We start from the raw sequence: 25,000 nt of genomic DNA on the forward strand, positions 1-25,000 counted from the left end.
GCACCTAGGATGGTTCCAAACGGTGAGTGTTCAAACGAAAGGGTGTTTGTACTGTGTGTAAAAGCCTGACAGTATCTGTGATGGTTTACGGGAGGCTTACTGTGCCTTTAAAATGAAGTTGTACATCTTTGAGCAAAGCACTTGAATAAAAAATGCTCCTATCCTTTCTGTTTATAAGCCTTGTGAATTCTCACCGTCACTTTAGTACAAAGCTTCATGGTTAAATTCTACATGCCTTTAAAGGCCCTCTCCGCCTCGTCAACATTTCGTCTCACTGTCTCAGACCCGGCCAGGCTTTAACATGGGACAAGACTATCCCTCCGCTTGGTCACATACCAAAACTTAACACTCTGACTGCTTGTAGTGGTGAGTTGGAATGTTTAAATAAATATTTTTTTGAAAAAGGCACCAGTGTCTTGTACGAAATTAGTTCCATAAAAAGACAACTGTTCTCTGAGAGCACCCAGGCTGTTAACTTGCTATAGACAGAACATCTACAACCTGACTGCTTTTTGCACCGAGTAAGACTTTTTTTTGATGAACTAATCGGTAACGTAATTAATTATCTCTGTCGTTGTTGATTGTTGGTATGTCAAGCTGAAGGATGATTTTCCTCTTGATTGTAGAATCGTTACGCTCCCCCACCCCCCACCCCCCCCACCCCCCCCCCCCTCGCCCCACGGGCAAGATTTTTAAAAGGAGATCAAGATTTTCGTTTATCAAGATTTAAAGTGACACGGGCTTTTTAACACCTTTCTTTTTGTGTGTAGTGATAATAATATTAATATTAATAAGGGTATTTATAGGGCGCAAATCCTAAAATAGTTCTAGGCGCCTTACAATCTTAAATATAATCATCTTAAAGGCAGAGTAAGCCTCCCGTAAACCATCACAGATACGGTCAGGCTTTTACACACAGTACAAACACCCTTTCATTTAAACACTCACCAATTGAGAACATCCTAGGTGCCCTCCGTAAAGAGCGAACAATTTTCAAAGAATTTATTTTTGCGTGGTTTATCTTACCCCTGAGCCATCGTGAACCCGTGTGATCCAGTTTTCCCTTTTCACAATGCAGTCGTCATAGTTAGTCATTTGAATGCGACTCGACGTGAGCTTATCTACAATAGCACGTTTTTTTATGCACGAAACAACGGCTGTGGTTCACAAGAACTCTAGCGATGGCTTGTGACTGTTGAGAGGAACGGCGATTTGCACTGATAAACCGGCCGTCGTCTGCTACGACCCTTGCGTGACCCTGCTTCCGGGCTTTTCTTTTTTTAAACTTTCACAACTTCGAATTGTTCTGATCTTGTCTTGATGAAAAACGAATTCTGTTATGATTAAAGAATGTTTGTGTAACAAGCTGTCAATTTATTATTTAGATTTTAAAAGTTAGGTCTAGCGCAAAAACGAGGCGCCGTTGTTGTTAACGGAACAAGTCTACGAAAATAAATTCTTGGAAAATGTCTCACGCTCGACAGAAAGCAGCCAGGATGTTCCCGTTCGGTGAGCGTTCAAATGGAAGTATGCTTGTACTGTATTTAGACGCTTGGGGAGCTCTGTGATGGTTTACGGGAGGCTTACTGTGCCTTTAATAACAGCAACAATACACATTTGAAAACGAATAAACTTGAAATAGACACAATCACGGATAGGCCTGAATGTCAGTAGTTTCAAACAAAGGGACTGCCGTGTGAACTGAGAAAGAAAACACTTGCATCGGTCAAGCATTGTCATATCGGTTAAACGGACGTTAAACAAGAAATTCCTCCGAGGTAGGAAAAACACCCCCGTCAAAGGGAAATAACCTTCTCAGTTGGTGGCAGTGACTGAGTGAGAATGGTTATTTCCCTTTGACCATTAAGATGTCCCTCTATAAGTCCTTGTATAATTTTAATCCACCAATAACTCCCTAACCGTGTGTTTGACTGGTCCCAATTTTTGTAAGGACCGTCTCAGGAATGTATAGAACCTGTTCACCAAGTTTGGTGACGATCGGTCCGTTCATTCTTGAGATCTATATGCGAACACAAACACACAAACAAACAAACAAACAAACAAACACATCGACCGAAACCTATACACACCCCTATACCGGGGGTGTAATAAAAACAACGACCAAAAAAACCACACAAAAACAATAGAAAACGACCACCCTAGCAAATAACCATGTAATGTCCCAAATAGACACTAGTTCTGGGGACAGAAAACCCAAGTTAGCATAGCATAGCATAGCATAGACACATACAACCTAGCATGTAACCACGTCATGTCCCAAACAGACACTAGTTCTAGGGACAGAAAAACCAAGTTAGCATAGCATCGCATAGCATAGACACATACAACCTAGCATGTAACCACGTCATGTACCAATTAGACACTAGTTCTAGGGACAGAAAAACCAAGTTAGCATAGCATCGCATAGCATAGACACATACAACCTAGCATGTAACCACGTCATGTCCCAATTAGACACTAGTTCTGGAGACAGATAAACCAAGTTAGCATAGCATAGCGCAACGACCAACCAAACCATCACGGAAAGGGAGATTCGTTAATGTATGTAAGTAATTTACTTAACAACACTTCATTTGAGATCTCACGCTCAGCAGAAATGGTGACACAGCAGTTGTGACACTACTCAGCATATCGTACTCTCGTGCACACGTCGCCACCGGGCTGGGCGGATAAAGAACTGGATAGTCATTAGGGAGATTTAAGAAACAGCACGTTTCGTTTTGCAGCTCGTTTCGTTTGGTGAATGAGTCACCCCGCGAAACGGAACGTGTAACGAGACGGCATAGGCCGCAGACAAGATTTAGATGTATTCACGTTTCGTTTCGGAATGAAAGGCCGGGCATGGCAGGATATGATCCGCTGACTGGGCATGGCATAATTTCAACTCCACGAGTCAATAAAGGATTGACATACTCGCATTGCACGCACAAGAGCTTCACATTTTTCAATTCATGCACCTGATCACATACGAAGCCAGAATAAAAATTCGATGCGATGACCTACTTCTGCTTCGCCATTTGCTTTCTCACCATGAAGTTGGATAAATGTACCAGGATCAGCACCCTTCAAAATATTTCAGTTCACAACAGTTGTCTACCTCCAATGAACACATTCTCAGCGCTGAAAGACTGTGAAAGGGTTGATGAATCTCGCAATGCATAAAATGGCCAACAAATAAAACTGTTAGTGTGCAAAAATACTCACAAAAGTTGACGAAATATTGTTCGTTTTTTGGGGGTGGAAAACGTGACTGCGTTTTGACGTTCCACGTTCCGTTTCAGTTGACCTTCACCTTTCCAGCGAGAGACCCCCGAAATAATGACGTTTACCACAACTTCAAAACGAAACGTCCCAACGTTTCGTTTCTTAAATCTCCGTAATATGATAGACTGGACGTAACTCAGCACAGAAAATCTTCTGCGACTTAACGAAGACCATGCCTATAACCCCGATCATCCCCGATCAGAAAAGGTTATCAAATCGGGGCATATCGCCGTCAAAATCCAGCAATTTGTTGGCAAATTGAAGACTTCATCACGACTGTACTGCGATGCTTCAACGCCAAAAGCGCTGCTGACTCGCTGTCACTACGATTACACCCAGACCAATGCCGACCAAGCGGTCGTTTCTACTACGTTGCCGCTACGATGAACAGGACCGTGATACGTTGTTACACAGACCTAGACGACTGCAGGACGATGTCGCTACGCTGGTGCTGACCATATTACGCTTCTAGTACGCTTCTACAGTAGTACGATTTGTGGTGATGTCTATATAAATGGGGGTGTTCTGTTGGCCACGGCCCGGCTACGCTTATTGTGTGCACGTTCAAAATAAGCGTGGGGAGAGCGTGCAGCTTCCCGACCTAGGAGATCCCATCCCAACGAAACCACGCTTATGGAGATCCTCCCACGTTTTGCCCACGATTGGCCCCGCCCTCGGTCACCTTTCCATCGTAGTAGTAGCGGCGTCTACGTGTGAACGGGGTATAAGACAGACGTACAGCAGTGGGGACCAAACTGTTCCACCCATGTCAGGCCACACTTCATCATGCCTGTGTTCAACAAAACACCACAAAACCAGACGCATGCAACTAAAAATGTTGCAGTATCGGTTAGGAAGTAACGTGTGAGAAAATATATTCAGAAGAGATTATTTGGATGTAAAGTAGCATTTACCGGAAATCTCGGCGATCCTACGACAGATGGAACGAAAGCTCTGGGAGCTTCTTCACCTGCAAGGCCAGCTTTGCACGTGTAAGATCCATTGTCGATCACGACAGCTGCTACTTCGTCAGACATGTTTGCAGGGAGAGTCAAAAGGAGCAGACTTGTTCCCGAAGCTTCGACTTGTTGACCGAATCGAACATTAAATGAACCGATAGCTTGCAATTGCCTTGCTCAATATTTGATCTACTCATAATCTTTGGGAACAAAATTGTAAGGGTGTAACTCTGTAACTTCTCATACAGATTTATTTATTTGTCACACACGACCTTAGCTGAACCGTTGCCGTTCATACAAAAAAATGCTTAACACTCCTATCCTTTCGAAATGCGCGGGAGAATCCTCTGGTTTCAAATCAATATTTAAAATTGCTGTAAAGACGCGAAACCACAGGATCTTCCAACACTGTTTTTTATGACAGTCAAAAATGATTTGTTTTTTCTCCGTTTTTGTAACAAAAAACACACCAAACAACCGGGTTTACTAATTCGTTTCAGATTTATATTTTGTGTTAAAAACAAACAACCAATAGTGGATAACAAAACAAAAAATACCTCATTTTAAATTTGTAAGTATAAGTATATTTATTTTTAAAAAAAATCAGAATTCAACAACCCGAGAGGAAACGCTTGTCACAGTAAATTTTACACGGAGGTAATAATGAATTGCTAATTCTCTGCACCAAGACCCACGTTTCAAACCCATCCAGGGATATAGTTATCAATGTACAGAAGAAAAGAAAAGTTGTTGGTGTTTTCTCTCAATAATCGAGCAATTATGTTGGCATTTTTATGGAACGCGTTGTTAATGGAGACGACAGTATAAATGTTCATGCACAGCTTCGCTTTAGAAACTGAACACCGTGACACGTGTGTGTGTGTGTGAATAAGTGTGCAAATAAGACGTTTCTGAGTATAAGGCCCGGCGCTCACCTATGTAACGCCAGCAGGACAGACGACGCACTGCAGATTATTGAGGTGATTCTTTTTTTCCCCAGCCCGCTACACGTTGCGTGAAAAGAAAACAGGCCAAGTACTCGTCATAATCCCTATCGCAGCATGTAGTGTAGTGGCGACTGCGCAGATGTATTTTGCCCTTAACGTGGCCTTGCACCTCTGTCTACCGTGTCGTGCTTTTGAAAATATTTCTTCAATAAAGAGAGAACCTTGTCCACAGACAACCGAATGTCTTCTGCTCAGGAATTCGTGCAACGAAAGCCTCTTGAGAATTCGTGTCAACGTTACGTAGAACGGAGACACACATTGTATAATATAGTTGCATGAAAAGTATTTCGTGCCGTAACCGGCACGGTTGGCCTAGTGGTAAGGCGTCCGCCCCGTGATCGGGAGGTGGTGGGTTCGAACCCCGGCCGGGTCATACATAAGACTTTAAAATTGGCAATCTAGTGGCTGCTCCGCCTGGCGTCTGGCATTATGGGGTTAGTGCTAGGACTGGTTGGTCCGGTGTCAGAATAATGTGACTGGGTGAGACATGAAGCCTGTGCTGCGACTTCTGTCTTGTGTGTGGCGCACGTTATATGTCAAAGCAGCACCGCCCTGATATGGCCCTTCGTGGTCGGCTGGGCGTTAAGCAAACAAACAAACAAACAAAACATTTCGTGCCGTACTTCTGTGAAAGAGGTAAATCTTTGTGTGGACTGTGGTATGCTGTAAAGGTAATCTAGTCACAAACACAAAGACGGTCTACACATAGGTGCTTGTTTACCGAACTCGACTAACTAATGTCCTGGCTTTAAAAAAATCCGAGACTGAACTTCTCATGCATATACTTTATTCCACGTGAAAAAGGACACTTGATAAGTATTTTGTTTCTTTGGTGTTTAACGTCGTTTTCAACCACGAAGGTTATATCGCGACGAACTTGATAAGTATGATTGTGCAGCTGAATACAGGATCGACACTCAAAACACATTAAGACATAGCTATTTAATCCCGAGATGTGGGCTGTTTAATTATTTAGGTCCTTTCATACTAGAATCATAGAGTAATAATAGAGTACGGATTTGAAATCGCCCAAGGAGCTAGAAAAGCCAGGTCCATACATGACACCACACACCAGGAATGCCTTAAAATAATTGTTTGGTCGTTGAATAATTCCAACATAATATGAAACGTTGGATAGTATTTTGAGACGGTATTCATTATCCAATAGACAATGTTTTTGTGAAGGCTGCGTAATTCGTTTAACCCCGGGACATGAGCAGGCAATCACCAGATTGTAGATTAGAAATCCCGAGTTTTTTTTTTATCTCAAGATAACTCAACATACCTCACACAAAACTCAAATCTGCAGGGCAACGCTCTTTAATTCTCCTTTCAAGCCCCCACCAACTGGAACTCACTACCTCTCCCCCTCCGTCAACAACAGTCTTTAGAAGCATTCAAATCTGGCCTCAAGAATTTTCTTTTCCCTAAATAATCTTCAGACTACAGTGCCCTCGATTAATATTCCCGATTAATATTCGTTTAACGTTTAAGCATAGTTACAAAACATTTTCAAGCAAATTATTGTAGGCGTGTCCAAATCAAACCACAGCGAATTTCCCTTTAACTCCCAAATGTTAAATAAATTAAAAAAAACTTCTCTAAATTAGTTGCTTCTCTACCAAACACTAAACCTTTACACAGAAAAGTGTAAAACTAACTATCAAAACAGAGTCAGCTGACTCCACTAGTTAACGACTTAAAAGGCATACTAACGCACTCCCGTGTTTACAAAGTGTAGTTTGCCCATAATCGATGTCAAACGCACCATAAGACCATATAATGACGATACGTCACCATGCGCGGACCATAATACATGCATTACAGCTTGTTCTAGCCTCTGAAAAAGTGAGGATGTCAACAAAGCCGCGGTGTTCTCTCCCTTGCATCAACGTTACATGTGTTGCCAAATCTATAAATAGGACGATCCAGATCAAAATGAAAATTCAAATATCTCAACATTTAAGGGGTCCTAGACCACAATATTTTGCAGGGAACTTAATTTAGTCTGTCTCCAGCTGTTGGTAAAGCAATTAGCGTGTATAGTCATCGAGTACATATGGCTTTAAACAAAATCGGTAAAACGCTGGAGATTTTCGGTTCACACGAACTCTGTATTTTTGAATTAGTAATGTTCTTGAAACATCTCACACATCAGTGTAGATAACTGAAAGGGACGCTTTGGTTCAATCTGGGAACATAGTTTAGTTCACAGGCGGCGGTTTAGCTCAAAGAACACAATACAACTCAGAACTGAAGACGGTTAGGGATCTTCTATCTCTGAACTTGACACAGCCACAAACAATTCATCTTTGCGTAACTTTGCTCTTGTCCCCCAAAAAGGTTTCAGAAAATCACGCCAAAAAGTTCAGAGAAAACAAAAAGAGTTTTTTCGAAAATATAGGTTTTTGCCCTCTACCTCTCTTGCAAATGCATCATTAGTAAATTCTCCTTTTCTTGAGTGGTTCAACAATGTCACTTTGACCTGGCATCGTGTCTTTTCTCAAACACTAGATCTGACTCTGATATGGGACTGTCGCCATTTCGTCTTGAAAAGCCAAGCGTGATTGTTATCTATTGATTCAGGCCAATGTTTTGTGTGCGTTTCTTTGTTTCCTTCTTTGTTTGTTTCCTAGTTTAATAACTGGTTATAACTGGTTTATTCATGATTTGAACTTTCCTAATAGTTTGTTCATGGTTCTCATTAATATTGTTGATATCTTGATTTATACATAGGAATGCCCCTTGCGAATGCCCGGCCTGGTAGAGGAGAGGGGGGGTGGGGGTGGGGGTGGGTGGAGCGGGTAGGGTTTCAAGACTGATTCTTCCGCCTTGTTTCTTTCTGTGTGCATGTCAAGGAAAAATGGGGTGGTATTGTTTCCTGATCACGGTACCCCTGAGCTATCGTGGAATAAGTATTATTTCCGAGCAGTCTCTAAAACCCTATTGAAATGGTCTGGCGGAATGGCCGACTCACCTAATTTGAATAGGTCAAATCAGTGTTTTGTTTTAGCGGGGGACAGTTGTGCTGTGCGATGCGTCGTACGTCGTTACCCTTCTGTGTAAATGCGGTGGTCGAGAGGTTGACCGTGCAAGCGTGATACGTGAGAGAGCGATGGGATGACTGATGCGAGCGGATGTGTTTGTTGTGGTGTGGAATGAAAGGTTTTTTTTATTGATTAGAGTAATTAGGTTTTAATTTAGTGCCTGCGGCAAGAGGAACATGGAATCGGACATTATCTTGTGCATGTCGAAGGACAGTAAAGCAGTGTGCTTCGCCGGTTCGGACTGTGTGTAACTTCAAGGACTTTCGGCAGTAATGTAGTTCCTGACTGTGTTGTAGACATTCAATATCAATCACTATGAGGCTTATATCGCCCGTATTCCGTGGGTACAATTCTAATCGCAGGGATTTTTTTTATAATGCAATTTATATCGCGCACATATTCAAGGCGCAGGGATTTATTTATGCCGTGTGAGATGGAATTTTTTTTACACAATACATCACGCATTCACATCGGCCAGCAGATCGCAGCCATTTCGGCGCATACCCTACTTTTCACGGCCTATTATTCCAAGTCACACGGGTATTTTGGTGGACATTTTTATCTATGCCTATACAATTTTGCCAGGAAAGGCCCTTTTGTCAATCGTGGGATCTTTAACGTGCACACCCCAATGTAGTGTACACGAAGGGACCTCGGTTTTTCGTCTCATTCGAAAGACTAGCACTTGAACCCACCACCTAGGTTAGGAAAGGGGGGAGAAAATTGCTAACGCCCTGACCCAGGGTCGAACTCGCAACCTCTCGCTTCCTAGCACAAGTGCGTTATCACTCGGCCACCCAGTCCACACATTCGGAGGATTCAGAAGGAAGTGTGTTGGTACAGTGCCGAACGGTGTGTTCTGTGTGACGAGAGGTATTTGGTTATTACCTATGTATTTGTATGACGATTATGCTTTGATTTGAGTTAATAGCGAAATGTTTGAAATGTTCATTCATTGTGTGCTGTGTGTGTTGTTCGAGTGCGTGTTGTCACCATCCCGTATGCATGAGTATGTCTGTGTATGACTGTGTGTGTAAAAATGTGTGAATGTGGGTGCGAAGGAAGAAACCCCGTACACGGAAAAGCAAACACCGGACCACTAAGTCAGCAGCACATCCAAATTTCTTGACAGTGCAACGTTCTGCCGCAAAAAATGACATAACACATGCACATTGCTGGTAAAAACCCTTAATGTTTCAAATACAACAACTCTTTCTTTCACTGATAACCACATGTTTAATTCTACTTACCAAATACTCTCTACAGAAGAGACCTCATTGGTCGACTTTAAACATTGGCATGACTGTTAACGCCCAAGGAGGATCTGACTGGTTTGCTTATCTGCACTTCATTAAGATACAGAGAAGTCAAGGTTGCATACCGTCTACCAATTCATAAATCGTGTATCAACTGTGTGCCATACTACACGGGGGATAACCGGTCAAATGCCGTACAGAAGCCGAATGCCGCTCATGACACGTGTGAAGGCAAGTTTTGTCTGTTTTCTAGGTATTGTTTGATTTATGTCGGGATTTAAGGTAAGCTACTGATTCAGCGATGACTAAATGTGTTTCTCGATGCATAAAAAGTCAGGGAGCGATTGATATTTGCCCGTAAATATCCTTCAAAGCTGAAAATGTCCTCGATCGAGCACCGGAAATGGCTGCTCGATGGGTTTTGCAAGTAGAAATGTGCTTTATTTCACCAAATCAGCTCGTATTTGGTATGGGTACGGGATTCTAGAGGACGAAGGAGTCATAAGAGGTGCAAAGAAGTGCTATTTGGGAGTAGAATAAATCTTCCGAGACAGTAGACAAGAGAAGGTCATATTTGAGAGAGGAGCGCGTAGGCCGATTGTCTTTCCGACAAGCGAATGATACAGCAGATTAATCATTCGTTTTGACCAGAAACCTAGTCTCTAGTTTTTATGAATGAGTTTTTTTAATTAAAACAATCACGAGAACTCTCTCGCTTAGCCTAATGGCTGTTCGATGGGTTTCGCAAGTAGAAATGTGCTTTATTTCACCAAATCAGCTCGTATTTGACATCGGTTTGGTATATATATATTTTTTTTTTCTAATCCTACCGCGAACTGGATAGCAGACGCGGCACGACTGTTGCACCACACTTTGAAGTAATCCCACACTTTGAAGTAAATTACTTCAAAGTGTGGGGATGTGCCCCACACTTTGAAGTAAACCCATTTTTTACTTCAAAGTGTGGGGGGATCTTCCCACACGTTGAAGTAAACTCAGTTTTTACTTCAAAGTGTGGGGGGATCTTCCCACACTTTGAAGTAACTTACTTCAAAGCGTGGGACTTTTGCATTGCCTGTTTGAGCCTGATGATTTTGTCAAAAAAATGGCAGTCTTTTGGATGAGTGAACAGAAAAAGTGAGCGAGCCAAGAAACATAGTGATGTTTGTTATCAGGCTTTAAAGGCATATGTACGCGCTCCCGTGTTTACAAAGTGTAGTTTGCCCATAATCGATGTCAAACGCACCATAAGACCATGTAATGACGATATGTCGCCATGCGCGGACCATATTCATGCATTACAGCTTGTTCTAGCCTCTGAAAAAGTGAGGATGTCAACAAAGACGCGGAGTTATTTCCCTTGCGTCAACGCTACCTCTGTTGGCAAATCTATAAATAGGACGATCTAGATCAAAATAAAAATTCAAATATCTCAACATTTAAGGGGTCCTAGACCACAATATCTTGCAGGGAACTTAATTTAGCATGTCTCCAGCTGTGGGTAAAGCAATTAGCGTGTATAGTCATCGAGTACATATGGCTTTAAGCAATGTCCCATTGTTGAGTGTGACGAAAACTCGTGGTGACGATTTTAAAACATGTTGGGTCACGCATGGTCCAATCTTACATGGTCCAACCTTACATGGTCCAACATTACATGGTCCAACCTTACATGGTCCAATCTTACATGGTCCATATATATTATTGGACCATGTAAGATTGGACCATGTAAGATTGGACCATGTAAGATTGGACCATGTAAGGTTGGACCATGTAAGGTTGCACCATGTAAGGTTGGACCATGTAAGGTTGGACCATGTAATATTGGACCATGTAAGATTGGACCATGTAAGGTTGGACCATGTAAGATTGGACCATGTAAGGTTGGACATGGTAAGGTTAGACCATGTAAGGTTGGACCATGTAAGGTTCTCCATGTAAGGTTGGACCATGCAAGGTTGGACCATGCAAGGTTGGACCATGTAAGATTGGACCATGTAAGGTTGGACCATGTAAGATTGGACCATGTAAGATTGGACCATGCAAGGTTGGACCATGCAAGGTTGGACCATGTAAGATTGGACCATGTAAGGTTGGACCATGTAAGATTGGACCATGTAAGATTGGACCATGCACGATTGGACCATGTAAGGTTGGACCATGTAAGATTGGACCATGTAAGGTTGGACCATGTAAGGTTGGACCATGTAAGGTTGGACCATGTAAGGTTGGACCATGCGTGACCCAACATGTTTTAAAATCGTCACCACGAGTTTTCGTCATACTCAACAATGGGACATTGCTTAAAGGCATATGTACGCGCTCCCGTGTTTACAAAGTGTAGTTTGCCCATAATCGATGTCAAACGCACCATAAGACCATATAATGACGATATGTCACCATGCGCGGACCATAATACATGCATTACAGCTTGTTCTAGCCTCTGAAAAAGTGAGGATGTCAACAAAGCCGCGGTGTTAGCTCCCTTGCATCAACGTTACATGTGTTGCCAAATCTATAAATAGGACGATCCAGATCAAAATGAAAATTAACATATCTCAACATTGAAGGGGTCCTAGACCACAATATTTTGCAGGGAACTTAATTTAGCATGTCTCCAGCTGTTGGTAAAGCAATTAGCGTGTATAGTCATCGAGTACATATGCCTTTAAAGCCTGATAACAAACATCCCTATGTTTCTTGGCTCGCTCACTTTTTCTGTTCACTCATCCAAAAGACTTTGCCATTTTTTTTGACAAAATCATCAGGCTCAAACAGGCGATGCAAAAGTCCCACGCTTTGAAGTAAGTTACTTCAAAGTGTGGGAAGATCCCCCCACACTTTGAAGTAAAAACTGAGTTTACTTCAAAGTGTGGGAAGATCCCCCCACACTTTGAAGTAAAAAATGGGTTTACTTCAAAGTGTGGGGCACATCCCCACACTTTGAAGTAATTTACTTCAAAGTGTGGGATTACTTCAATCAATCAATCAATGAGGCTTATATCGCGCATATTCCGTGGGTACAGTTCTAGGCGCTCTGCAGTGATGCCGTGTGAGATGAAATTGTATACGGCCAGTAATTGCAGCCATTTCGGCGCATATTTACCTTTCACGGCCTATTATTCCAAGTCACACGGGTATAGGTAGACAATTATTAACTGTGCCTAAGCAATTTTTGCCAGGAAAGACCCTTTTGTCAATCGTGGGATCTTTAACGTGCACACCCAATGTAGTGTACACGGGGGGGGGGGGGGGGGGGAGTTCGGACACCGAAGAGAGTCTGCACACAAATTTGACTCTGAAATAAATTTCCGCCGAACCTGGGATCGAACTCACGCTGACAGCGGCCAACTGAATACAAATCCAGCGCGCTACCAACTGAGCTATATCCCCTTCAAAGTGTGGTGCAACAGTCGTGCCGCGTCTGCTATCCAGTTCGCGGTAGGATTAGAAAAAATATATATATATACCAAACCGATGTCAAATACGAGCTGATTTGGTGAAATAAAGCACATTTCTACTTGCGAAACCCATCGAACAGCCATTAGGCTAAGCGAGAGAGTTCTCGTGATTGTTTTAATTAAAAAACTCATTCATAAAAACTAGAGACTAGGTTTCTGGTCAAAACGAATGATTAATCTGCTGTATCATTCGCTTGTCGGAAAGACAATCGGCCTACGCGCTCCTCTCTCAAATATGACCTTCTCTTGTCTACTGTCTCGGAAGATTTATTCTACTCCCAAATAGCACTTCTTAGCACCTCTTATGACTCCTTCGTCCTCTAGAATCCCGTACCCACACCAAATACGAGCTGATTTGGTGAAATAAAGCACATTTCTACTTGCAAAACCCATCGAACAGCCATTTCCGGTGCTCGATCGCGGACATTTTCAGCTTTGAAGGATATTTACGGGCAAATATCAATCGCTCCCTGACTTTTTATGCATCGAGAAACAAATTTAGTCATCGCTGAATCAGTAGCTTACCTTAAATCCCGACATAAATCAAACAATACCTAGAAAACAGACAAAACTTGCCTTCACACGTGTCATGAGCGGCATTCGGCTTCTGTTCGGCATTTGATCGGTTATCCCCCGTGTACTAGTACTATTCGGCGAAAACAGTTGCTCGGTAGTTTTATCCATGCTACACCAAAAATCTTGCCACCAGTCCGTCAGCTCTTCAGATTTCGCCAAATGATTGCTCTACACAGTCAGGCACAGTCTTTAAAGGAAAAGACCTTCTTCGTGCCAGCTTCTTCTGTCTTCTGCGTTCGTGGGCTGAAACTCCCTCGTACACTCGTGTTTTTTGCACGAGTGGAATTTTACGTGTAGGACCGTTTTTACCCCGCCATTAAGGCAGCCATACGCCGCTTTCGGAGGAAGCATGCTGGATATTTTCGTGTTTCTATAACTATACCGAACTCTGACATGGATTACAGGATCTTTTCCGTGCGCACTTGGTCTTGTGCTTGCGTGTACACACGAAGGGGGATAAGCCACTAGCAGGTCTTCACATAAGTTGACCTGGGAGATCGGAAAAATCTCCACACTTAACCCACCAGGCGGCCGCGACCGGGATTCGAACCATCGACCTTCCGATTAAGAGGCCGACGTCTTACCACCCCGCCACAGCGCCCGTCTCTCTTCGTGCAAGCGATTCGATTCACTATCTCGGATGTAGCCAGACTTTTACATGGGATAAGACCATCCCTTCACTAAGACATATATACAAGTCAATAACCTGCATGACAAATGTGCAAAGTGGGAATGTTTGTATGAATTCATTTTCTGAAGGCCACGGGTGTGAACCCCCAAAAAGTAATCCATCAAAAACGTCTAATTCTGCACATGAAGCATCCAGGATGTTGCTTGTTGGTATGTGCCCAAGCGGATTGTTGTTCTTCTTTCCTGTAAGAACCTGGGCGAAGATATATCGGATACAGTGAGCAGAACAATGTATCACGGGGAGGGAAAAAAATCTATCACTTTTGCTGTTGCTCTAACAGAGGGTGAATTTGTTTGGTGGTGCAAACACAAATACTTTTTTTATACTTAATAAAATCAAGAATACGGAGACACCATTGCAAGAAAAGCTGTTGGGCCCCAGACCACAACTTGAGAAGACAGCAAAGTTTGTCTAAGAAACTGGACTGACAATCTAGCCCGTCTTCGAACAACTCAAAAAGAAATTTATCAATTCCAAAAACATTGTGTGCACCACGGCATGCCATACTATTTCGCATTCTTGCTGAACTTTGATGTGTGTGTGTGTGTGTGTGTGTGTGTGTGTGTGTGTGTGTGTGTGTGTGTGTGTGTGTGTGTGTGTGTGTGTGTGTGTGTGTGTGTGTGTGTGTGTGTGTGTGTGTGTTTATTTTTGGTTTTGTTTTGTGTGTGCACATGTGTGCCTTTTTCTCTCTTTTTTTTGATGGGGGAATCAGAGAGGTGCAATGACAAATCAAATACTTTGATTCAATTCATAAATAGAAAATCGTGAGTCCACATGCCATTCCATTCTTACATAATTTGATGGGGCCTTTTTTGGTGCAAAACACAACCAAATGTTCTCCATGTGATGTGCAACAGTAATTGAGTCTGTGACTGACGTTAAGCGTGCAGGAAGCGATCTTGAGAAAGCAAAAGCCAAGGGTGGAAGACAGCTCTTCTGCAATTATGTCTCAGCCTTCACATTGAGTCGAGGTCTGTTACCCCTCGGAATGAGAGAGGGAGAAAGGATGGAGGCTGAGATAGAGAGAGAGAGAGAGAGAGAGAGAGAGAGAGAGAGAGAGAGAGAGAGAGAGAGAGAGAGAGAGAGAGAGAGAGAGAGAGAGAAACTAAGCGAGAGAGAAAGAGAGAGAGAGAGAGAGAGAGAATTGAACTTTATTTAACAAGGATTAAGATTTAAGGCTACGCCTTGTCTTACAATCTGTCCTTGGGATCCACAGACACACAATGATAGAGAGAGAGAGAGAGAGAGAGAGAGAGAGAGAGAGAGAGAGAGAGAGAGAGAGAGGGAGAGAGAGAGAGAGAGAGAGAGAGAAACTAAGCGATAGAGAGAGAGAAACTAAGCGAGAGAGAGAGAGGGGGGGCGGGGAGGGTTGGTTTATTGGTGGATTTTTAAAGATAGTATACCTAAGGCGACATTTTGGAAAGTTTTCTGACGATTTGGACCTTAAAAAGTTCAAGGGACATTCGCTATACTGTATTCACTATATTTGCTCAAAACTGCTCCGAAACTATGCCAAATAATTAAATGAATTTTAATCAGCGCTCTCCCGTCAGGAGTCTGGACTTCCGTGAGTCCTCACTGATACCCATTCGTCAAAGCAGATTAAGACCGTTGGATTGAGAAAGCCAAACCTACAGTCTAGCTTACGCATACACAGTCCGTGCCATACATATTACTAAAAACTTCGCATAACAGAAACAAACATAATGACCGTTGGAGACTATCACGGTTTGAAATGACTACCAGACACAGCATTCAGATTTGAAAAATAGAACGATCAAACTCTAATTCTAAGACCTTCCTCGTGTGTGTTGTCATCTATTCAACTCCCAAAACGAACTCTGTAACTCTCGGCTCAACTTCAAATTTATATCTCTAGGAATAGTGCATGAAATACTCAAAGTCGTAAGGTATGACGAAAATTATGTCCGCCCCGTGATCGGGAGGTCGTGGGTTCAAACCCCGGCCGGGTCAAACCTAAGACTTTAAAATTGGCAATCTAGTGGCTGCTCCGCCTGGCGTCTGGCATTATGGGGTTAGTGCTAGGACTGGTTGGTCCGGTGTCAGAATAATGTGACTGGGTGAGACATGAAGCCTGTGCTGCGACTTCTGTCTTGTGTGTGGCGCACGTTATATGTCAAAGCAGCACCGCCCTGATATGGCCCTTCGTGGTCGGCTGGGCGTTAAGCAAACAAACAAACAAACAAACAAGCAAACAAACAAACAAACAAACGAAAATTATGACTCGCGCAAAAAGGTGTCACAATGAGAATTACAGTCTGGGATTCCCACTCAAAACACAGCCGTTTTAAATTTGAATAACAGTTTTCTTGTAAGATATGATCTCTTTAAAGTCTCTTCAAAAGAGGATAAAGGTTTTAGGCTTAGCCTAATCTTCCAACCTGTCCATGGAACATATACAGAGAATAATTGAGAGAGAGAGAGAGAGAGAGAGAGAGAGAGAGAGAGAGAGAGAGAGAGAGAGAGAGAGAGAGAGAGAGAGAATAAAAAATAATGATAGAAAATGTATTTAGCGCTTCTCCGCAGCTCGAAGCGCTTTACAATGGCTAGGGGGGGGGGGGGGTATATATACAAATCAGTACACTTTGCAGGACATAACGCCTTAAAAACATGGACAAATATGTATCAATAAACGAATATACAAACATACATGAAAAGTACTGCGTGTGTGCTTGTGTTTGTTTGCTTTTGCGTATTTCCTACCAGGCAGAAGAAACTATGTATAACATCCGACATTACAAGAAGATGTGTACGAAAAGCGAAGTACCGCATCAACGGTGTTGGGAAGCCAAAAGCAGTAAGAACAAAAACAATGCCTTAGCGAAAACATATCGTACGTATGGTCCACTCGGCTTGAATAGAGAAAACTTATATTTTAAAAGTCAGTTTTTTCGTGTTTCCATAACCCACCGAACTCCGACATGGATTACAAGATCTTTTCCACCAGGCAGCAGCGACCGGGATTCGAACTCACGACCTCCCGATTAGGAGGCCGACGTCTTACCACCACGCCACTGCGCCCGTCTGGGGAGGGAGCAATCAATACAGAAACAATGCATATTCCAGTCAAGAAAAGTCCCCCCCCCCAAACTGTTAGGAAAGACTATCGTATAGAACTCAAGAACAAGCCATAGACATGCATAAGGCAAGCCTGCATATTCATACTTGAAGTACAATAACTTGCGGGATCAGTTCTTAAAGTTTCACGTATTGAGGTGAATTGGTCTGACTGCTGTGCTCTTTCGAAAAAGATCTTCCAAATTTGGGGATTGACTCAACAGTTATAAGCATTTTTATGGGTGGCATTATTTGTTGATCACCCTGTACACCAATGTAATGCCTACGCTAGCCACACAAAAATGCACTCAGTTAATGAAGGACCATTGAAGTGTGATCTCTACTCGCTGACAACAGCAGCCCAAAGAACAAGCCATAATTAGCGCAAGAGCATGAGTCCAGAAAAATACCGCTACAATGCCCATGCTGGTCAAGACAAACGCACTTAGTTAAAGAAAAATAGCATACTAATTCACAATAGCAAACCCAAAGACCAAGCCATGCATGGGTTCAGTTCTTCTTCTTCTTCTGCTTCGTTCATGGGCTGAAACTCCCACGGTTTTTACGTGTATGACCGTTTTTACCTCGCCATTTGGGTAACCGTACGCCAATTTCGGGGGTTGCATGCTTGGTAAGTTTGTGTTTCTGTAACCCACAGGACTCTGACATTGATTACAGGATCTTTTCCTTGCGCACTTGGTCTTGTGCTTGCGTTTACACACGAAACAAGCAAGTCACTAGCAAGTCTGCACATAAGTTGACTTAGGAGATCGGACAAATCTCCACCCTAAACCCACCAGGCGCGGCCAGGATTCGATCTCAAGACCTTACGTTTGGGAGGCCGGTGTAACACGACATTTTTACTCCACGAAAATTTACTCCGGAGTAAATATTTCGTACGAAATTCTTACTCCGACTACACTTTTTGTACGAGAAAAGAACTCCCCAAGGCACGAAAAAATTACTCCCTCCACGAAATTTTTACTCCCCATTTTTTTTACTTCCAGTAAAAATCTTGTACGCAAAAATGGGATGCGGGCGAAGGGATAATGCCAATAAGTGATCTCGCGCACACGAATGTCGCGCTACCCTCCTTCAGCCCTTCCACCACCAAGACTAACAGGAGACAAGGGAGTCAAAAATTCGTACACCTGGCATGGGAAGTTAAATTGCTCGTGTTGGGGTGAAGTAATTTATTCGTTATTTATTCGTCAGGGGAGTAACATTTTTGAACGAAATGTTTACTCGGAACTCACCTGTCTTGGGGAGTAATTTTCTCGTGCAATGGGGGAGTGCTTTTTTCGTAAAAGGAGTAACTTTTTCGTACGAAATGTTTACTCCGGAGTAAAAAATCTCGTGGGAGTAATTTTCATGATTGATGGTTTGACTGTTGAGCGTGTGACTGAATATAAGTATCTTGGCACAGTTATCGATGATAAGCTGTCCTTCAATGCAAACACCACCCTCATACACAAAAAATGTCAGTCACGCATCTACTGCCTTCAGAAACTTAGGAAGTTGAATGTGAACCCTTCTATCCTTCAAACTTTCTACCGCTCTTTCATCGAGTCTGTCATCACTTTTGGTTTTGTGTCCTGGTATGGAGGTCTGAGTGTGAAGAACAGGAATGTCTTAGTACGAATGGTGAATGTCAGTAGCAAGGTGATTGGCAGGCAGCAAGCAAGTGTGGAGTCCCTGTATGAAAAGCGTGTGGTGAGAAAGAGTAGGCGGATAGCTTCAGATAGGTCCCATGTCCTTGCCCACCTCTATGAACTCCTTCCCTCTGGCCGTAGACTTCGCACGCACAAAGCTAGGACACTCAGGCTGCAAAACAGCTTCATCCCCAAATCCATCACCCTTGGCAACATGTAAACACATCCACATACCCGACTCAGCCCCTCTTCTGCCAGTGCAATCAGTAGTAATGTACATGTATGTATTGGTTTTATGTACGTCCGTATTTTTTCTGTGATATATTGTATGCTATGATTTTTTAAAATTTTTTTCTGCAAATGTTTAGCCATAGTCCGTTATACGCGTAGGTGTGCGAGAATATGTAAGCGCAGTGCTTTAAAGATGCCCATGTGGGAATGTGTAAGTGGGCGTAGTCGAATGTCCATGTGGGAATGTGTAAGTGGAGCATAAGAATGCCCATGTGTGAATGTGTAAGTGGAGCGTATAAGAATGTGTAAGTGGAGCGTGGTCGAATGTGTGAATGGGTAAGTTGAGCGTATAAGAATGTCCATGTGTGCGATGTGTAAGTGAGACATGGATGTGTTCATGACTGAATGCGTAAGCACAATGCAAGGAATGGCCAGAAAGGTATGTGGGAGGTGTGTTTATAACCTGCCCTGTTATATAGTGCTATATGTCTTATGTAAAAACAATGTCCTGTTTGTATTATTGTTATGTACCACGCCTGAATTTCTCTATGAGATAATAAAGTATTCTTATTCTTATTCTTATTCTTTTCTCGTGTTACACCGGCGTCTTATCCCCTGTGCCACTGCGCCATTCAATGGGTTCAGTAAAAAGCAGCCAGCACCAAAACAATGTCAATGCTAATCAACGAAATTTGCCCCAGTTAATGAAGGATTGTTGCATTGTTCACGGCAATATCAGTCGAAAAAATGACCTGTGAGGAGCATGTATTAAGGCACCTTAAGAGCATGTATGGGTGTGTCTGTGCGTGCTTCCTACCAGGCAGAAGAAACGGCAAATGCAACCCAATGCCACAAGAAGCTGGGCACAAAAAGAGGCGTGACCCTCACTCAGGAAGTCGAACGCAGTAAATACCCAAAACAATTCCTGCACCAGTCACGAATAATGCCCTCAGTTGATGAAGAAATATCGTACAGTGTACACTCGTCAGTCGCAACATCAAACCGAAAAAAAAGACATATGCATTGCAAAATCATTGATCTAGAACAAAAGAAGCAGTAGGCACCAGAACAATGCCTATGCATGTCACGAACATTTGCCCCAGTTAATAAAGGGACATTGTATTGTCTTCTCGGCTACAATGTCAATGAAGCAAAAGACATTTCTTCTTGTTTTCCTTTTGGTTTAAACTGTTTTATTCATTTGTGCATTATTTACAAAAAACGCATATTGAGTAAACAACAAGCATAATGCTTATAGTGGTGTTTACAGTTAGAAAATTACATATAAATGGCGGCTATTGTACAGTTTAAATGAAGAGCAAGCAAACATGAAAGGAAAATTGAATGAAAATTGTACATCAAAACAAAAATCCGTTTAAGAATACATATATAATATTTATGGTGTTAGCGAGTAAGAGATAGGGAGGGAGAGAGGGAGGGAGAGAGGGAGAGAGGGAGAGAGAGAGAGAGAGAGAGAGAGAGAGAGAGAGAGAGAGAGAGAGAGAGAGAGAGAGAGAGAGAGAGAGAGAGAGAGAGAGAGAGAGAGAGAGAGAGAGAGTGAGAGAGAGAGAGAGACGAGTAGACGTATCGATTTTGCTTTCACTTTACATGTTTATCTGTTCGAAACGGCCGGACTGTCCAATAAATTCCTGCACTGTTAAAAAGATTTTTTTGTTAATTTTTGTTTGCAAGGAGGGGTTTCCATGAAGTAGAATATCTGTGTGTATGAGGTTGTTGGTTAGTTTGTTGATTGTGTTGTTTCTTGCAGCTAAGTGTAAACGGCATTCTAGTAAGAAGTGTGTTGCAGTTTCTGTTCCATCACCACAGTCGCATACGCTGTTTTCCGCAAGGTGTCGCTCAACTAAGTCTTTCTTTAGATCACTAATATTCAGTCTCATTTTTGTGTGGATTATTTGTGTTTGTCGACTGCCACTGTAGAAGTAAACGGGAATTTGTGTGTCGTCTTTTGTTAAGTAATGTTTAAATTCCCCGAGGGAGTCGGTTAACTGTATTTGTTCAGGTAGTTGGTTCCAGAGTACTGTTGTCGAAGGAAAAAAGGATGTTTTGTACGTTTCTGTTCGATGTGGGGGTATACTTCGTTCTAAGGGGCGGCGTCTGTGGTAGGGGTTGTTGGCTGCTACGAGAGGTGGGAGTGCTGCTTGTAGGTATGGGGGGGTCTTGTCGTGAATGATTTTATGGAACATTGTTAGTTTATGACGGTTACGCCTTTCAGATAATGATTGGAGACCAGATTCTCCGTAAAGCTTAAAGTGACTGGTTCCGCGGACAGCTCCGATGATTGTTCGTATTGCATCTAGGTTTAACTTTTCGAGTTCATCTGTTAGGGTTTTGCTACAGTTGTCCCATATTATGTCGCAATAATCAAAGTGTGGTAGAATGAAGGATTTAAACATAATTTCCAATGATTTTCGACTCAGTCTATATTTGTATGTACGCAAGAAAGCTACAAGAGTTCTGCACTTTGCAACAAGAGATTTTATATGTTCATCCCATTTACAGTTTGTTTTCCTTTTCATTACTTTACTATTCCATCGCTGGGAAAAAACGATTCTCGGAATAAAATCTTGTTTGAACCAACATACGGGTCGCTTCCTCCCAGTGGAAAGCTAGCAGCAACAGAGTCGCGCTACCCAGGCGTGTGCACGTTTTGATTTAATAACCCACCTGCATAAATGTTATAGCAAAAGAACCGAGGTCATTTACGTGCCTCAAAAGTGACCCGGGGGTGGAACATGGATACCGTCTCTGAGTCTGCGCAGAAAGTTGAACCGTGTCCGCCCCTGAAGACCCAAATAACAACATGTATAATTACCCTCCGCAAGAGTGTCGATAGAGTCCAGAGAAAACAAGAAATTCCTCCGAGATAGGAAAAACACCCCCGTCAAAGGGAAATAACCTTCTCAGTTGGTGGCAGTGACTGAGTGAGAATGGTTATTTCCCTTTGACCATTAAGATGTCCCTCTATAAGTCCTTGTATAATTTTAATCCACCAATAACTCCCTAACCGTGTGTTTGACTGGTCCCAATTTTTGTAAGGACCGTCTCAGGAATGTATAGAACGTGTTCACCAAGTTTGGTGACGATCGGTCCGTTCATTCTTGAGATCTATATGCGAACACAAACACACAAACAAACACATCGACCGAAACCTATACACACCCCTATACCGGGGGTGTAACAACATGTATAATTACCCTCCGCAAGAGTATCGATAGAGTCCAGAGAAAACTACAACCTTGTAAGTACCAGAAGGAGAACAAGAAAACAAATGGCCGTGTGCAAGCAAGTCACGAAGGGTGCCCTCAGTTAATGAAAGACTTTCACAGGATGTGCATCGCTAATGTGTTTAAAGTAAAAACACAGGACCTAGAGAATAATCACAGTTATCCCATGACCTGCCTCTTTGTCTCTGTAAACATGACATATGTATTATATTTTTAGATTCAGAATTTGAGGAAGAATACGATGCAATTAATTTTAAATCTGTTTGCAAAAATTTGATTTAATGACAACTTTAATGAGCAAACTCATTAATTATTTGTTAAGCCTCCAAGCTGAAATGCATTACCGAAGTCCGGCCTTTGTCAAAGATTACTTGACCAAAATGTCAACAAAATTGGTTACAAAATGAGAGCGTGACCGTGCCGCCTCAACTTTAACAAAACGCCGGATATGACGTCATCAAAGACATTTATCATAAAAATGAAAAACATGTGTGGGGATATTATACCCGGGAACTTTCATGTGAAGTTTCATGAAGATCGGTGTTTTCTCTGAATCGCTCTACACACAGACACAGACACAGACACAGACACAGACACACACACAGACACACACACACACACACACACACACACACACACACACACCATACCCTCGTCTCGATTCCCCGTCTATGTTAAAACATTTAGTCAAAACTTGACAAAATGTAAAAAGATACGGTGGGAGTTCGGTGGGTTATAGAAACACGAAAATACTTTGTACACATGCATCCCCCGAAAACGGTGTATGGCTGCCTGAATGGCGGGGCAAAAACAGTCATACACGGGGGAGGGGGGACACAAAAAAAAATCACTTGTGCAAAAAAAAAACCCACGAATGTACGTGGCAGTTTCAGCCTATGAACGCAGAAGAAAAAGAAGAGCAAGAGATATGGTTAAAAAATAATTCAGTCAGCACTGAAACAATACCCATGCCGGTCACGAACGTTGCCCTCGGTTAATGAAGGGACATGTACTGAACAAGAACTCGGCGGAAGCGACCGATGCCGTCCCCTCACTTCCGCTTCCCCGCTACCGCTACCACTCGGCAAATTGCCTGCTAGATTACACATCTGATATTAGGCCCTCTTAGTGTGGCGCAGTGGTAAGGATTGGTACTCTGAGGAAGAATCAATCAATATGAGGCTTATATCGCGCGTATTCCGTGGGTACAGTTCTAAGCGCGGGGATTTTTTTAAAAATGTTTTTTATGCAATTTATATCGCGCACATATTCAAGGCGCAGGGATTTATTTATGCTGTGTGAGATGGAATTTTTGTTACACAATACATCACGCATTCACATCGGCCAGCAGATCGCAGCCATTTCGGCGCATATCCTACTTTACACGGCCTATTATTCCAAGTCACACGGGTAAGAAAAAGAAGAGTGTCGACAGCAGGTTTCTCTGAGTAACTGAATGAAGAATGAAAATAACTGTGGGGCTGAGGGGACAGGAGACGAAAGTTCACTTTTAACTCGGTCAGTGTATGTACGTAATTTGTTTGTTTGTTTGTTTGTTTAACGCCCAGCCGACCACGAAGGGCCATATGAGGGCGGTGCTGCTTTGACATATAACGTGCGCCACACACAAGACAGAAGTCGCAGCACAGGCTTCATGTCTCACCCAGTCACATTATTCTGACACCGGACCAACCAGTCCTAGCACTAACCCCATAATGCCAGACGCCAGGCAGAGCAGCCACTAGATTGCCAATTTTAAAGTCTTAGGTTTGACCCGGCCTGGGTTCGAACCCACGACCTCCCGATCACGGGGCGGACGCCTTACCACTAGGCCAACCGTGCCGGTTTATGTACGTAATGCAGAAAAACTAAAAATGTCGTCGTTCTTAGCAGCCATAAGATGTTGCACCGACTTCGGCACAACGCATTAAACGAAAGAAGAAGTAGAGTCGTAAGAAGGCAGTAGTAACAAAACAAGATAGGCCAATCGGTCCTAAGAGGACGTAAAATCCATCTAGTCAGTTAAGCATATTCGTTAGCACGGGTCGAAAAGTCGTTATCGTATGTTATGATATTATAGTAGAGGGGCAGGTGGAGGACGTTTTTTGTTTTGTTTTTTAATTTTTATTATTATTAATCGACAACAGTAGCAATATGCGGAAAAAATTCATTTAATATTTTTTAAAAAAAACCTCCCTCATTCTGGACCGATCTGAAATATTGAACCGAACTGTTCTGACTGGAAGAAGCGTGCCTTTAGTGTATAATTCTGTAGCACTTAGGAAGACTTTGAAATATTGAACCGAACTGTTCTGACGGGAAGGAGAGTGCGCCTTTAGTGTATAATTCTGTAGCACTTAGGAAGACTTTGAAATATTGAACCGAACTGTTCTGACGGGAAGGAGCGTGCCTTTAGTGTATAATTCTGTAGCACTTAGGAAGACTTTGAAATATTGAACCGAACTGTTCTGACGGGAAGGAGAGTGCGCCTTTAGTGTATAATTATGTAGCA

At 42.6% G+C, this 25,000-nt stretch overlaps 1 protein-coding gene across 1 annotated transcript in view; it reads right to left on the reverse strand.

Moving 5' to 3' along the window:
* Positions 1-4,368, reverse strand: part of LOC138948456 (actin, cytoplasmic 3-like) — a 6,362-nt gene extending 1,994 nt beyond the window's left edge. Inside the window, exon 1 of the mRNA XM_070320006.1 lies at positions 4,200-4,368. Coding sequence (XP_070176107.1) covers positions 4,200-4,322 — 123 coding nt within the window. The 5' untranslated portion in view covers positions 4,323-4,368. The remainder of the gene's footprint in view (positions 1-4,199) is intronic.
* Positions 4,369-25,000: the final 20,632 nt, after the last annotated feature.

The sequence above is a fragment of the Littorina saxatilis genome, linkage group LG15 (assembly GCF_037325665.1).
Source record: "Littorina saxatilis isolate snail1 linkage group LG15, US_GU_Lsax_2.0, whole genome shotgun sequence".
Taxonomy (NCBI): Eukaryota; Metazoa; Mollusca; class Gastropoda; order Littorinimorpha; family Littorinidae; genus Littorina; species Littorina saxatilis.